At 38.5% G+C, this 11,354-nt stretch overlaps 1 protein-coding gene across 1 annotated transcript; it reads right to left on the reverse strand.

Moving 5' to 3' along the window:
* LOC104698707 (keratin, type II cytoskeletal 3-like) lies at positions 8,034–8,617 on the reverse strand. The gene is made up of 2 exons (XM_010414116.1): positions 8,454–8,617; positions 8,034–8,367 (listed from the first exon to the last, which is right to left on the reverse strand). Exons 1-2 carry the CDS (start codon positions 8,615–8,617, stop codon positions 8,034–8,036), a joined length of 498 nt encoding a protein of 165 aa, XP_010412418.1.

The following is an 11,354-nucleotide window of genomic DNA, read 5'->3' on the forward strand; positions in this document are numbered from 1 at the left end:
TTACATATGCAAGAAAGAACAACTGGAGAGAAAAAGTGAAAAATTACATTCCCTTAAATCATTTGGTTATTTTATAGGCCCAATGGGCCTCTGATCTGAGTCTTTCTCTAAAATTGCTGAGTTTTTTTGCCGGCGGAATAGTTAAGACTCAAGAATTTTTAAACCTAAGAAGTAGTGAACCCGCTAATAGACTCCGAGGGTTACCTAGTAACACTTTGAGGGCTTTCTATTGAATAGGCCCATTAATTATCCATCTATAAATACCGTACAAGGTTCGTCTTCTTCAACATCACCCACTAACCTAATTCATATGAACATCTCTGCGCCGCTTCGTTATTTTTGCTCTCTCTCATTAGTTTTAGGGTTTTAAGGTCTCTTTAAATGGTTTTTACTCTAGTAAGTGTTTGGTTGGTGTATGGCGAGGATGATCAATGCTTAAATTTCTGACACCTCTTGTATGAGAAGAGTTTGATAGCCTCTTCTATGAGCATATTATGCAATACTCTGAGCCATCCCACCAAATTTGTGTTTTTTGTTTTTGTTTTTATTGGATCTGAATTGGGTATTTGAGTGCAGTGATTGTAAAAGTAATTCCTCGTACTGAAAGCCATTGGCTTGATAGACTCACATTACACCCATAGAATATGAGCACTCAACCCTTTTCTTCAAAATCCGTTTTTTTTTTCAATTTGGTTTTTGTTTATGTATCTATTGAATCTGTTAGTTTGGTTAGTAATATGTTTTAGTGATTATGTTTCTGTGGTAGGTTATGGAATTAAGAATGTGTTTTGTTCTTCAAGATTTATATTCATTAGAGCAATAATGCAATGATGTTTAGACTTGTTGTAACTTGTTTGCGGTAGTTGTTACTGGATTTGGTGGTAATGGTTGTGGCGAGGATGATTAATGCTTAATTTCTGACACCTCTTGTATGAGAAGAGTTCCTCTTCTTTGAGCACATTATGCAATACTCTGAGCCGTCCGTTACAAGTTATTTGATTTTCTTTGATACGTTTGGTTTTGTAGAAGACAAGTTGGATCTAAATTGGGGTTGGTTGCGATGATTGTAAAAGTAATTCCTCGTACTGAAAGCCATAATGGCCTGATAGACTCACATTACACCCATAGAATATGAGTACCCACCACCCTCTTCTAGTTTTTCTTTCTTTCTTTGTTTGGTTTTCTAAAGTTTGTATCGTAAATCCATTTTTACAATTATGTTTTCTGGTGAGAAAGGATGTTACTGTAGGAAGTAGTATTACACTTAATCTTTGAATGTATAACAAATACGGTGTTCCCTCTACCAGCTCAATCAAATTAGGTATTTACAATGATGGAATTGGTAGAGTTGGCGGACCATATAGAGCCTAAGAAAGTGTCATCCTTGTTGGAACATCTACTTTTGATGAATGGAGGTTCCTAGAGGAGTACCTCACTGTTTGGTCAATGTTGAATCAATTTATTTGGGGTGATAACTGATAACTACTTTTGAGGAAGTGGGCGGTTGCTGTAACTTTATCTGAATGTTCTCGTTCATGACACTAGTGGAAAAAAAAATGTAACGTACTAGCAATAATGCAATGATGGATGTGTATATATCCATCATTGCTCAGTTCATTGCGTCAGTGGTAAAATATTCAAGTATACCACCCACTAGCACACCTTTTGTTAAGTGATTTGACTTCATTTTCAAAATAATTCAATATTATCAAATCCACACTCCTCCTTGGTCATTCCCCGGAAGTGGGAACCCATAATCTTTAGTCTTCATGATCTGATGGCAAAGCCACTTATAAGTATAACTGATCCTATGTTCGTCCAAAAGTTTTCTATCTTGCACTGCCAGGATAACCCGGCTTCCAGGACCAAATCACTCAGTTTCCTTCAGTATATCATCCAAGTCTACCAACCTGTCAATGCTATCAATAACGACAAGCACTTTCTTGAGTTTCAACCTCTCGTTCAGCTTCTATATTTAGAACTTCGTTATCATTATGATATGTTAGTAGAGACATAAACTCCGCACTGGGTCTTGTATAAAGCGGTTTGATATTCTTGACATAGACACTCACCTGGAATTCGTTAGAGAGTTGGCCAAACAGAAATCTTGTAATTGTGCTTTTACCAATCCCGGGAAGACCCCAAATCCCTATTATCCTCACTTCATCCAAATCTAGGCTTAACAACTGACTCGTCTTTTCCATATGAGCTCTCATCCCAACTAAGTCGTTGACACCAATTGATCTCATGGAAAGAGTCAGTTTCCTTGAAACATCAGTGGCTATATTCTCGATCATGGCTGCTTCTGTATTCCTGGATATATCAATGCATGCAGCGCATCAAGCAATGGTCAAAAATAACATGTTTGACATGCAAAAAGTGTTTTTCTTTGCCTTAATACTGTTTTCTTTAGGGCTGGGCAAAATAACCGATAACCAAATAACCGACCGAAACCGAACCGAAAAAAACCAAACCGAACCGAACCGAAATTTTTCAAATACCCGAATGGTTAGTAAAAATCTATATCCAAACTAACCGAAACCGAACCGAACCGAACCGACAATTAAATGGTTAACCGAAATATCCGAAAACCTAGAAGATATCAAATATTATATACTTAATATTATGCAAAACTATAAAATAAACTTAAAATATAAATTATTTCTAGATTCAAAACAATTAAATATTTTAAATAATCAATATATGTAAATGTTATTATTTTGAATTTACAAAGTTAAATACTATTTTGTAAAATTGAATCCATATTTTTCCCTTTTTTGTATTTTTGTTATTGTATATTTGGTTAATTTTGGTTATATTCGGTTAGTTTTGGTTATATTTGGTTTATTTGGTTAATGTTAATATAATTTATGTTAGTTATGGTTATTTATTTAAATAACCAAACCGAAACCGAACCGAAAGAAACCGAACCGAACCGAACCGAAATTTCAAAAATATCCAAATGGTTACTATATTACTATATCCAAAATAACCGAAACCGAATACAACCGAACCGAAACCGAATGGTTAACCGAATGCCCAGGCCTAGTTTTCTTAAACATACAAAATGTTAGAAATTTATGTAGGAACAGTGTCGCATTAATCAAGAATAATACCATCTTATAATTAATATGAATGTATATAATCTCAACGTAAATGTTGAAAAAGTTTGGTCGTTATAATGATTTAGAAAGTTTGGAATATAAGAGCCATTAACCACTTTATTCATTATGAATTGGTTTTGAGTTGGGTAAACAAATTAATATACTCATGCTTCCTCACATTGTACTAGAGCTAAGTAAACCCGAACAAGTCGATCTAACTGAGGCAGAAAACAAAACAATCAGTCCAGAATATATAAACCAAAGAATCATTTAATTTGGAAAAGTATCAGGATCATAATGGACCAACAATAGTTTATAAGAAACATATGGTCAGTCCACTCATTCCCAATTAGGCTTTAGTTGGGGTGATCATGATTCCACATAGAATCCACATATTGACCTTTTCTTATAACATTTGTATGCCCTTAAATTGAAGAAAAAGACTAACCAGTTGCTTGAATGGTAACCAGAAATTGTGACTTAGAAATTCTTTGCGGACATCTTCTCCATGGAAGCTCGGGAAAACATCATGGATCCAATTGCGAGACAAAGAAGATGGAGGTGATGAAAGACTTAACGGAGAAGACAAATCAAGATCTTTGTTATCTTGATAGAATATGAAATTTCCATAAAGCACGAGGAAGCCTATTGCAGCAACAACAATTGTTAGTAAAAAGGAAGAATCCATTAGTGTCGTGGAGAGAAAGATCAAGGACCTATACGGAGGATTGATAGACTCCAAAAATGTATTGACTCTGGACGTTGGCTTTGAAAATTTTGCGAATTATTACATCGTTGTCCCAGTTTGGTTTTCTTTGAACAAGTCATGATTGTGATTTCTTTGGAACAAGGAATGTTTATTGGGTATTGGAGTTGATGTCAATGTCGTTTGTGGGTCAAACATGGTTTTCTCTAGTTCTAACGACGTTTGTACCGCGGGAGAATTTTTTAGTTTTTGCATTTTGAATAATAATTTTTATTTGGTTTCTAAATTTCCAATTACTCAATATTGTGTATTAATTAATCATTTTATTTGGACGTATGCTATAACACGAAACAATGTTTTTTTCTTCNAACCCGAACAAGTCGATCTAACTGAGGCAGAAAACAAAACAATCAGTCCAGAATATATAAACCAAAGAATCATTTAATTTGGAAAAGTATCAGGATCATAATGGACCAACAATAGTTTATAAGAAACATATGGTCAGTCCACTCATTCCCAATTAGGCTTTAGTTGGGGTGATCATGATTCCACATAGAATCCACATATTGACCTTTTCTTATAACATTTGTATGCCCTTAAATTGAAGAAAAAGACTAACCAGTTGCTTGAATGGTAACCAGAAATTGTGACTTAGAAATTCTTTGCGGACATCTTCTCCATGGAAGCTCGGGAAAACATCATGGATCCAATTGCGAGACAAAGAAGATGGAGGTGATGAAAGACTTAACGGAGAAGACAAATCAAGATCTTTGTTATCTTGATAGAATATGAAATTTCCATAAAGCACGAGGAAGCCTATTGCAGCAACAACAATTGTTAGTAAAAAGGAAGAATCCATTAGTGTCGTGGAGAGAAAGATCAAGGACCTATACGGAGGATTGATAGACTCCAAAAATGTATTGACTCTGGACGTTGGCTTTGAAAATTTTGCGAATTATTACATCGTTGTCCCAGTTTGGTTTTCTTTGAACAAGTCATGATTGTGATTTCTTTGGAACAAGGAATGTTTATTGGGTATTGGAGTTGATGTCAATGTCGTTTGTGGGTCAAACATGGTTTTCTCTAGTTCTAACGACGTTTGTACCGCGGGAGAATTTTTTAGTTTTTGCATTTTGAATAATAATTTTTATTTGGTTTCTAAATTTCCAATTACTCAATATTGTGTATTAATTAATCATTTTATTTGGACGTATGCTATAACACGAAACAATGTTTTTTTCTTCTTCTTATGTTTTATATATAGTTTCTAACTTAAAAATGTGTTTATTTTTTGCATTTGTTCTTATGTTTTATATATAGTTTCTAACTTAAAAATGTGTTTATTTTTTGCATTTGTTATCAGATAATAAATATTAGATTTTTGTTTTGTTTTGTAGAATAATATATAGAGATATGGTAGATTAATGTGTTTTTATTTGAGGATTTCTAAACAATTTTAAAAATTTTGTTTGGATTTTTATCATTTACAAGTCTTTAGATTTAATCCCCGTAAAAGATAGAGACTTTTTACCTTGTGATGAGGTCAATCACAAGTTCTTCCCTGAGAAACACTCCAAATCTCTGTAAACAATCGTCCTTCCCCGTCGCATCGCGTCAGTCCTATGGGTTTAACACCAATCGGTTTATCTACGAGCTCCCATGTCTCGTTTCTTACAATCGAATCTAGCTCAGCTTTCATTGCGTCAATCCACTCCTTTTGATATTCTGCTTCAAGAAAGTTTTCTGGTTCTCCGTCAATCGTAAGAAGCAGTCTTCCACTTTCTTGATCTGCAAGTAACACATAGTCATTAAGATAAGCTGGTCGTCGTATGACACGACCTTATCTCATTGTTACTTGTTGATTTTCAGCTCCATGATTCACGCCATTGTCACCCTGCTCTGCTTCTCCTCCTCTTGGTTCATAGGATCTTGATCTGGATCATGATAGTCATTGTTTTCATCATTCCCCTGTCCATCTCCATTTTCTATGAATCCGCCATGAGAAAGCTTGAACATTCCTGGTGCTTCATCAGTTTCATTTTGAGGAGACCAGTCCCAAGCTTTTTTCTCGTCAAATACTACATCTCTACTAACCGTTATCTTCCTTGTGAGTGGATCATATAGACGATATGCCTTAGAACCCGGTTTTGTTCCGAGATTGATCACACTTCTTGACCGATCATCTAGCTTCTTTAAATGTGGTCTGGTGATCTTGACGTGAGCTACACATCCAAAAACCCTTAAGTGCTCGATATTGGATTTCTTGGACCATAAGCTCTCATACGGTGTTTGACCTTGTAATGCCTTTGTTGGAACTCGGTTGATAAGATACGTTGAACAACGTACGGCTTCTCCCCACATATCATTCGANATCATTCGGAACCTTCATTGCTTTAAGTAAGCTTCTGGTCATCTCCATTAATGTGTGATTCCTTCTCTTAACCACACAATTTTGTTGTGGCGTATATGGTGCGGTTAAGTGCCTAGAAACTCCATTCTCTTCGCAAAATCGATTGAAGTCAGTAGAAGTGAACTCTCCTCCTCTATCGGTGCGAAAGGTTTTAATGTCCTTGTCGGTCTGTTTCTCCACAAATTCTTTAAACCTTTTGAACCGATCGAACGCTTCACTCTTCTCCTTTAACAACATTGTCCACATATATCTCGAGAAGTCATCTATTAAAACAAACACGTACCGGTTGTTTGCTAGTGTTGGTGGTGATATTGGTCCGCACAGATCTCCGTGAACCAACTCTAACACTTGTGTTGCACGGTAAGTTGCTTTGATTGGGAACGTGTGTCGGGTTTGCTTCCCGGCTAGACATGCATCACATACGTTCATCTCACGTAATACTTGTGGCATTCCTACGACCATATCTTTTCTCACCATATTGTTCATGACTCCAACACTGATGTGACCTAGCCTCGCATGCCATGTCCATGTAGCTTCTTCTTCTTGAATTGAGAGACACTTCTGAAAGCTGATCTCCAATGGCGTTTTGTAGAGGCGGTTTGGCGACCTTATAACTTGAACTAGTAGTCGTCCGTACGAATCACTTAAGGTCAACGTATTTCCCTTCATCTTTACTTCACAACCATTCTTTGTTGCTTGTCCAAGGCTGATGATGTTATGTTTTAAATCCGGTATGTAATATATTTCTTTGAGAGCTCTTCTTTCACCCGACTTGGTCACAAAGACAATTGAACCTTTCCCGATAATGTTTACATACGACCCCTCACCAACATTTACTCGCCCCTTGATGTTTTCATCTAAACTTGAGAAAAACTCTTTGTTTCATGTCATATGGTTGCTTGCGCCGTTGTCGAGATACCAAACACTTGCGGTGTTAGTATCGTAGTTATCAGGAAACACTTTATCTTCGTTCAAGAACACCACTTCATGAACGTACAGGGCTTCAACTTCTTGAGTCTCGTTTAGGTTTATTTCATGGTGTTGCAGAGGCTTATCGGGGCATCTTGAAGCATAGTGACCCGACTTGTTACACCTCCAACATACGACTTTTGTAAGATCTTTCTTCTTTTGATCCTTCTCTGAGATTTCTCCTCCTTGATTTTGACCGTTAAATGTACCTCGGCCTCGTCCTCGGCCTCGTCCTCTGCCTCTACCAAAACTTCCTCTTCCGGTACCGCCTTTGCCTCTTGCTCCCCCTCGAAATCCACCGTACTCTCCACGGTAATTGGTGTTTGAGAACATGAGTTTACCTTGATCTTCACTCAAGGTCTCCTTCCCAACTCGTTCTTCATAAGCTTTTATCCTTCCTACTATATCTTCGAAGGTTGTTGTGTTTAAGTTGAGGACTTGTTCAAGAGATGCTACGATATAAATAAAATTTTCTCTTGGAAGTCCCGATAAAAACTTTTTCACAAGTTTTTTTCATTGATTGCTTCTCCTAGGGAGGCTGATTGAGCAGCGAGTCCTGACCTCTTCCCTGCATACTCATCTACCAACTCTGAATATCCCATCGTTACCCGATCTAACTCTGCTTTTAGAGTTTGAAGTCTTGCTTCTTTCACCCGGTTTGCTCCCTGGTGACGAGACTTGATAGCTTCCCATAGGTTCTTCGCTAAATTTTGCTCTCTAATCTGCAAAATCAACGTCTCTGGAATCGACTGGAACAACAGAGCAATCGCCACATCGTTCATCTTCACATCGGCGGAGCCTGGTTCTATTGTGTCCCATACTTCGCTGACCCGTAGCGTGATCTTCATACGCATCGACCAAACNGATCCTTCTCTGAGATTTCTCCTCCTTGATTTTGACCGTTAAATGTACCTCGGCCTCGTCCTCGGCCTCGTCCTCTGCCTCTACCAAAACTTCCTCTTCCGGTACCGCCTTTGCCTCTTGCTCCCCCTCGAAATCCACCGTACTCTCCACGGTAATTGGTGTTTGAGAACATGAGTTTACCTTGATCTTCACTCAAGGTCTCCTTCCCAACTCGTTCTTCATAAGCTTTTATCCTTCCTACTATATCTTCGAAGGTTGTTGTGTTTAAGTTGAGGACTTGTTCAAGAGATGCTACGATATAAATAAAATTTTCTCTTGGAAGTCCCGATAAAAACTTTTTCACAAGTTTTTTTCATTGATTGCTTCTCCTAGGGAGGCTGATTGAGCAGCGAGTCCTGACATCTTCCCTGCATACTCATCTACCAACTCTGAATATCCCATCGTTACCCGATCTAACTCTGCTTTTAGAGTTTGAAGTCTTGCTTCTTTCACCCGGTTTGCTCCCTGGTGACGAGACTTGATAGCTTCCCATAGGTTCTTCGCTAAATTTTGCTCTCTNACCATTTTCACACCCCTAATAATAGGCTAATATATGTCTTAAACTTTCGAAGGTAATGTGAGATTCACATAATTATATAGCTCAGTTCACATTAATGATTCGTGTCAAGTATCTTAGAGACGAATATTAAATTTTCTTTATGAAGTGTTTTGGTCTATGGGAATATCTCCCTCTCAAGAGTTTCTTCGTGGAACCTCTCACCGGAAGCAGCTCTCCACGCGGCTCAGAATTATCGTTTGCCGTTGAGAGCTATCATTATAGTCTTGTTCACTGGGCAGAGAAAGCTAAGTCGTCACATTGACTGGAATGGTAGCCCAATAAGCATTACGACGAGGAGTATAACAAACCCGTCTGGTTCACATTCAAATCAAAAGAACTATGAACTTGAAAGATTAAAGAACAACTTTCTTTATTGATTTAGAAATTTCTCAAAATAAATCTCTTTCTCTCTTAGGTCTTATGGAACATCTCTCCATGACCTCATATTTATATAGATCTTAGCAACCCCTAAATCTATATGGAAAAGGAAAAATTACAAAACTTCTAATATTTAGACCTTATTTATATTTCCTATTTTCTATCTCTTCTAACATCTTCTAGGAAGAGATCACTTAGTCTCCAAGTCTTGGAATTATCCAACACAAATAAATTTTCACACTAATGCTATACTGCCTATGTGCACCGTAATTAGTTGGTAAGTATCCTTTAATTCTTTCATTATAATTTGTTTCATCTAGTATTTTTTTTGTTCTTTCAGAATATACAAAGCATGTGTTAGAATTTTACAAACGATGCAACGTTTGTAACTATAGATTAGGATAGGTTTATTATGATAGGTTTGTAACTATAGATTAGGATAGGTTTGTAACTATAGATGCACAAGTTTTTTTTTTTTTTTTGTCAACAAAAGAAAATCAGTTCAAACGAGCCAATTTTGTGGAAAATCGTTTACAAACAGAACATGATGCGGACTTGTGCGCGCTTGGCGTGCCAAGGAGTCCGCCTTAACATTTTAATTACGAGAAACATAAGCTAAAGAAAAAGAAGAAAACTCCTCCCTGTCAAGCTTGATATCATCTAAGTACATCGCGAAGGCCGGCCATTCGTGGGGAGAAGACACCATGTTCACCAAATCAGAACAGTCCGTAAAGAAAACTACATCCCGGAAGCCATGGCCAATCATACATAGCATGGCCCAAAGAAAAGCTTCAACTTCAGCGTGTAGCAGAGACAGACTACGGCGATAGTTGGTAGCTCCTAGTAACGGGGACGCGCTCTGCAGAGAAGTACAACACCATCCTGCACCTGCAAACCTATCAGTCTCTTTCCAAGAGCCATCAACAAAACATCTATAACCGGAATAAATCGAAGGAAGAGGAGAACTACGGCCCTGGGGTTTAGAAGATTGGACCAGCGGAGAGGGATAAAACTCCTCCTCCAACACTTCCTCCTGTGCATGTAGCCAGGAGGTCGCTTCCCCTTCCGCCAGACGCACAACCACATCCGGTCGTTCCACTTGGTTCTCAAATACCTTAGCATTCCGTGCTTTCCAAATATACCACATGAGTCACGGAAAATTCACAACCTGTGAACCCGGATTCGTAGGCCCTAGTAAATGATCTACATTAGTGAATACAGAATCCGTCGGGAAAAGTTGAGGCCCAACAGGGACATGGGCTAAAGCCCAAACCTGATGTGCTGGTGGACATACAAAGATTGCGTGATTAATAGTTTCCTCCTCAGCCCCACATCTCGGACAACCAAGATCACAAACAATTCCCCGCCTTTTCAAATTTCCGAAACCGAAATACAGCCTGTCAAAACTTGCCACATAAAGTGTTTAAGCTTTGGCGGACACCGAATTTGCCAAACCCCTACAAGCAGGGAAGTAATATCTGGATCAGACCCGAAAGCCTGGAAGGCGTTAGGAGCACCAATACGCACTGTATCATATCCGGATTTGACCGTGTATTTACCAGACTTTGTAAAATGCCACCCAAAGTAATCTGCCCGCGGGCAGGTACTCAACGGGATAGCCTCTATCAACGCAACATCCTCCAGATCAAAATTTTCCAATAGCCGATCCCGACACCAAGTACGCGTCTGAGGATCTATAAAATGAGTCAACCAAAGATTCGGGTCCATAAAAGACCCTTTTGATAAAGCTGGTCTTGGGGATTGAGCTGGGACCCAGGGATCTGTCCATATAGATATGGAGTCACTCGAGCCAACCCTTTTAATAAGCCGTTTATTTACCAAAGATCGAGCAGATGTAATACTCCTCCACCCATATGAAGGGGAGTAGGAACGTATTGGTTCCATAGGATTGGAATTCCGGTAATACCTACTTTCAAACATCCTGGCAAACAATGAATCCGGAAACTCAATCAGCCGCCATAATTGTTTAGCCAATAAAGCCGTATTAAAATCATCCACATTTCTGAAACCCAGCCCTCCCAATTTCTTGCTGCTGCAAAGCTTATCCCAAGCCAACCAATGCATACCCCCATTCTGACCATTAGAGTTCCACCAAAAGTTGGCCACCGCACTGGTAAGTTTTGAAGTGATTGTTTTTGGTAACCAAAAACAAGCCATCACAAAACTAGGCACAACAGTTGCAACAGATTTAACCATCACCTCCTTTCCCCCTCTGGACAGCAACTTTGCCGCCCAACCAGTAGTCCGACTCTGTAGTCGATCTCGGACAAAAGAGAAAACCTTCGTCTTAGACCCCCCCCCCCC

Source organism: Camelina sativa, chromosome 6 (assembly GCF_000633955.1).
Source record: "Camelina sativa cultivar DH55 chromosome 6, Cs, whole genome shotgun sequence".
NCBI classification, from domain to species: Eukaryota; Viridiplantae; Streptophyta; class Magnoliopsida; order Brassicales; family Brassicaceae; genus Camelina; species Camelina sativa.